Here is a 5,592-nt window from a genome sequence, read left to right as displayed (position 1 = left end):
AGGAAGAATGAAGTAACATTTTGAGCTCTCTGAGCAAAGGTGCAATGTAAATGCAAAATGGAACATAATTCTCACCGGGCAGAGAACAGTCTTAGGAATCTTCCTTATTGGGTGACCTTAAACTAAGATGATCTTATTCCTGACAGGGAGTGTAAAACAGGGAATGAGATGAAGAGATAAGCCCAAGGTACAGCCAAGAAAGGGCTCTTTTTTCCCCCTGGAAGTTCTGCATTTTAACCCCAGGAAAGTGAAGAGTGTTTATGGTGGATCCCATTGACTGCTACTCAACAGTGATCCCCTCTTCTGTTTCTTGATTTTTAAAGGGGTAGCAATGTGTCTAGCCCCTGGGGAGGAAGTATGATTGTTCTAAGCTAGTCATGGCAATCCTAGTCATCTTTGCTAGGTACTTGGATAAACTCTTTCCCAGCTTCTCAGTTCTGGCTATTGAGATGTAAGAGAAAGTCTGCTGGGTTCTTCTGAAAATTATTTTATTTCATAATAAAAAGAGACAAAGGAGGAGAGTCCCTCCTTCCCTTCCTGCTTGGGTGAGGACTTGATGTTTGGTGAAGCAGGAGCTGTTTTGTGTCCAATAAGGAGAGGTTAAGAAAATCTGAGCGACAACAACCCAGACCCCTATCACTGAACTTCTCAAAGACCCCTGGAACCTAATAGTTTGAAAGTTGTTCTGTAAATAGTAACTGTCTTCACGGTGCCTTTTCCCCTGGCAGGAAAGGAGGTGCCCTGCTTCAAGTCTTTGCAGTTAAACTGAAGGTTAACAGAAGGAGATTGCCTGGTGAACAGCCAGAAGTCAGTACAACTGAAATATGGCAGTTCATCTCATGACATTTCCTGCAACACTTTCTCATGAGAACAGGTTGCTCTCAAGACCAAGGTATTGGGATAATGGTTTCACACATGACTTCTGTCTTTTCCAGTTCACACAGTGAAGACACCATTCATTCATTATTCATTCAGAAAGTCAGTCAGTGAACAAACATTTATTAAGAACCTTGGAAGTCCCAGGTACCACTATGTGCTGAGTACTAAAGACACAAGTACTAAAGACCTGCCCTCCTGGAGAGAGACATGAAACAAATGTTCCACCAGAAAGTAATGACAGTTGAGATCAGTGCTGCCACGGGTGCTCAGGGTGAGTAACTGGGAGATAGGGGTGGGGATGGCAGAGTGATCAGAGAAAGCTTCCCCAAGGGAGGAACAAGTAAACTAGTCACCATCTGTTCCTGCTCTACTTCAGGATTATTCAGGATTCTTCAGTTGACAAGTGAAGAGAGCAGTAGGGATGGACAGGAGGAGATATGGAGAAATGTGGGCAGTGGAAATGGTGGAACTTGGTGATTAATTAGTGTGGAAGTGAGAGTGGTTGGAGTCAAGGATGACTCACAGGTCGCTGGCTTGGGCTACTGGGTAGAGGAAGGCACATTCATTAATTGGGTTGATTGCAAAAATGGATCCCATTCTCTACTCCTCTCCGCATCCTAGCCCTTTCAAATGTGACTTTTCAGCTCCCTCTGCCAAGGAGTGGAGTGTATTTCCCCACTCTGAATTTGGGCTGCCATTGTGACTTGCTTTGGCCAGCAGAAAGCAGCAGAGGTGATGGGTTCCACCTCAGAGCCTAGGTCTCAAGAGGACTTTTTCCACTTCCACTCACTCTGGGAATTCTGTTCACAGCCACCGTGAGAACAAGCCCAGGCCAGCCTGCTGAGTGAGACATGTGACTCAGTCACTGCCCCTCCCCCATCACAGCTGACTGCCAACCGGCTGCTGGAAGATGCCATTCTAGAGCACCAGCTCTCCACTGCCCCACCCCCCCAGGCCACCAGCTCTGCAGATGCATGAGAGAGCTCAGCCAAGGTCCGATGAGCTTGGTCTAGATTAGGATAATCAACTCCCCCCTACCCACCTACAGACTTGTGAGCAACTATGAGAAATTATTGTTTTAAGCCATTGTTTTGTGTGGTTTGTCATGCAGCGAAAGTTCATACAACCAGGATAGACAAAAGGGTGACTAAGGGTGGGGCTGTCTAATAGGCAGTTGGACATATGAGGCTGGAACACAGGAGGCCAGAAGCATTAAGGTCTAACCTGCAAAGATAAAATCCCAAGGCTTCTTCTGCCTTGCCATGGTGGGTTCCCGAATCCCAAGACCAGGGCGTTTTTCTCTTTTGTGTCCTCTTCCTCCCCCTCTCCCACTCCTACCCTAAACTCCACTTTACCCCTAGAGGTAAGTCCTTGAATAAGGAAGCAAATGCATGACTCAAGTGCATAGGACAGTATTAGTGATGGAGAATTAGTCAAGGGCCGGGGCTCCCAGCAGATGGATGAAATGCTTGAGTGTTCGCTAATGAGTAAACCCAACCAGCGCCGGCAGCGAGGGCCTGGGTTTGGAGCCGAACTGCAAACAGTTACTGCTCCCAAGGGGCCTTCACATACTGGAGCAAGGTCACAGCGCCCGCAGTGGCTTATACTGCACGGATAATAGTTCAGTGCTCTTTCCCCTCCCTCCCTTTTCCCCTGTTAATATCACTCCTCAGCACATTTTGAAAATAAAAATGGCAACATTCGGCAGGAATTTATTCCTCCTGTTGTTGGAGAAACATTCGACTGATTGCATGCATTTTCCCGTCTTTCTTTCATTCCCCAGCTCAAAACTCTGATCTCAGGTTCACCCACTGGTCTAGTGACCCAGGTTCGCCTCTGCGGGGTGGAGGGGGCCACCAGGGCTTTGCAGGCACAGCCTGACGACAGGCCTCTGGTGCGCTCTGGGGTTAGTGGCTGTATTTCCGGGGCCTGGGGGCCCGGAGCCCGGTCCCCCAGCAGAGCGCGTCAAGGGGCGAGGCGGTGCGCACACCGGCGGTGACTGTTCCCTCGGCTCTCCTGCTGCCTCCCCCTCCTCGCCGCTGCGGGAAGAGGCGGGGAAGAGGAGGAGCCGGAGGCGGCCGCCGCGCCCCGCCGCGCGCCGAGCCCTTTAAAAGCCGCGGGCCTTGACAGCTGCGCCGGCCGCAGTCCGCGCGCACCCGTGTTCCCGCGCTCCCCACGCGCGAGCCGCTCCCGGCTCCGTTGGCTCGCGCTCTCCACGACGGGACGCGCTCGGCCGGCGCGCGCTCCATGCGGCCGCCCACCATGTCCGGGCACTTTCTTCTCGCGCCCATCCCGGAGTCCTCCTCCGACTACCTCCTGCCCAAGGACATCAAACTGGCCGTGCTGGGCGCCGGCCGCGTGGGCAAGAGCGGTAAGTGCCTAAGGGCCGCGCCGGGCGGCCGCCCATCCCGGGCGTGGCCGGGACAACTGGGGGCTCCTGTTCGAGAATGGGGGCTGGTGCGGCAGGTGGCGTACTCCAGTCGTACCCGTCACAAAACCCGCGGAGGCCACGGCGGCCGCGCCTTGGGATGCGGGCAGCACCCGCAGTTCTGCGGCCCGTCACTCCCTCCGTTTCCCCAGCAGTGTCTGGCTTTCACCGTCTTGTCCTAGTCCTTCAGTTGATTTTCCTGTTTCCTTTTCAGCAATGATTGTGCGCTTCCTGACCAAAAGATTCATTGGCGATTATGAACCGAATACAGGTTAGAATAATTTCGTGCTCCCTGCTTTTGTGGCTGCATGCTCGGGTTTTCTTTTTCCCGATAAGAGTGTGAGAATTTAAAAGCAAACTCTCCTTCATTCTCCAGGCAAGTTGTATTCACGGCTTGTCTATGTAGAGGGAGACCAGCTATCCTTGCAGATCCAGGACACTCCCGGGGGCATCCAGGTAAGGACTGCCAGGAGCAAACAGCTTACCCCCATCCAGACACCGAGGGGCTCCGGAGCACGAGCGAGATGTCTAAATGCGCCTGTTATGCATTTAGGTGTGGGAGGGGGCTGTCCCCAGATGGGGCCAGTCACTGGGGTGTTAGAGACCCTCGGGGGGTGGGGCGCGGAGGGTGGATGGTTGGAGGCAGCTTCCTCCTTCCGTCCGCCACCTCGGAAAGGGGGAGAGACGCTTAATTTCTTTTTGCAACCCTGGTGGGGGCGTCACTACTTAGACGGGTCTCACACTTCTTTTAGAGCTCGGCCATGGAACCATTAACAAGTGCGTCTGTTTGTAGCTGTTCCGTCGTCAGGAATTGGAATCAGACAACCCCTTGGCAAGCAGTCAGGAATGTAACTTGATTAACAGGTTGCTAATTGCTCTCCCTTCTGGGGAGGAAAGATCTTCTGGAAGAACAGAAAGAAGGAATTTGCTTCTGTAACATTCGCAGGAAGGACATGCTAAAAATAGTTTTATGGGTTTGGGAATAGATATTTATCTTGGCTTATTTTCAAAATTTTGTTTATTCTGAGCTAGTTCCCTAAAAATTGTGCCATTCTGATTTGAAAGTTCTCATTAAAGCCGTTCTTCAGTCAGCCAGGGTTCACCACAGACTACCTGCCAAGCACCGGGTTTAAAAATAATGCATTGGTGACAGCTAATAAAGTTACCCAGGCAGGGAGTGTGCCTGAGAATTTGCTCTTTGTGTATCAAAAGCATCCTTCTGCAGAAGCTAAGTAGGATCTGAAAACTATATTTAGTGATTTCTTTTTCAAGGGTTACTTTGATGTCGTTTTGAGTCATCTCCCACTGAGAGCTTCCTTGATCCAGACTCATTTGATCTTCCTCAGGTCCAAGACAACCTCACCCAGCTAGTCGATTCCCTGTCCAAATGCGTGCAGTGGGCAGAGGGCTTTCTGCTGGTCTACTCCATCACTGACTACGACAGCTACCAGTCCATCCGCCCCCTTTACCAGCACATCCGGAAGGTCCACCCTGACTCTAAGGCCCCTGTCATCATTGTGGGCAATAAGGGGGACCTTCTGCACGCCCGGCAGGTGCAGACGCATGACGGCATTCAACTAGCCAACGAGCTGGGCAGCCTGTTCCTGGAAATTTCCACCAGTGAAAACTACGAAGATGTCTGTGATGTGTTTCAGCATCTCTGCAAAGAAGTGAGCAAGCTGCACAGCCTCAGTGGGGAGAGGAGAAGAGCCTCCATCCTTCCCCGGCCGCGTTCTCCCAACATGCAAGACCTGAAGAGGCGCTTCAAGCAGGCTCTGTCTTCCAAAGTCAAAGCGCCCTCGGCACTGGGGTAGACCCACCTCCGACAGACTTGGCTCCTTTTTATGATGCATTTGTGCAGCTGGAAAGACTGGGAGTCTCCCTTTTTAATCACACATTCAGAGTTTATTTTTATACAGACTATAGGTTTTCAAGTCTATGCGTATTTCTGAAAATTCAAACAGTGATTGCCTAGAAGTGGGATGGAGTTTTTTTTTTTTTAAATAAAAGATTTTTTTTTTACTGTAACTGCTCGCCACTTTTCCATTAAAGGCAAAATGGCAACATTGCTCCTTGTTTTTTAAATGTCTTTTTATAGAAATCATACTTGCACCAGAGCCCAGAACTGCTCCATGCTTGCCCTCGGTCTGAACTCTGATTGGTGTCTTGCGGGAGGGAGGGGTTGATGTAGAGGGAATCTGTCATGGGAGAAAGGAAAGTATGTGGAGGGAAGGGATTTGAATAACTGCAGGATGTCCTTAATCAGGCACTTTGCTGCAGGCATG

General features: G+C 50.7%; 1 protein-coding gene across 1 annotated transcript; it reads left to right on the top strand.

Moving 5' to 3' along the window:
• Positions 1-3,009: 3,009 nt before the first annotated feature.
• Positions 3,010-5,376, top strand: RASL11A (RAS like family 11 member A). Its single transcript, XM_004435279.3, has 4 exons — positions 3,010-3,250; positions 3,522-3,578; positions 3,684-3,763; positions 4,654-5,376. The coding sequence occupies exons 1-4, from the start codon at positions 3,127-3,129 to the stop codon at positions 5,119-5,121; spliced, it is 729 nt and encodes a 242-aa protein (XP_004435336.1). The 5' UTR covers positions 3,010-3,126; the 3' UTR covers positions 5,122-5,376.
• Positions 5,377-5,592: the final 216 nt, after the last annotated feature.

The sequence above is a fragment of the Ceratotherium simum genome, chromosome 10 (genome assembly GCF_057802395.1).
Source record: "Ceratotherium simum simum isolate JZ-2026a chromosome 10, ASM5780239v1, whole genome shotgun sequence".
NCBI lineage: Eukaryota > Metazoa > Chordata > Mammalia > Perissodactyla > Rhinocerotidae > Ceratotherium > Ceratotherium simum.
This window is presented reverse-complemented; position numbering and strand designations above follow the sequence as displayed.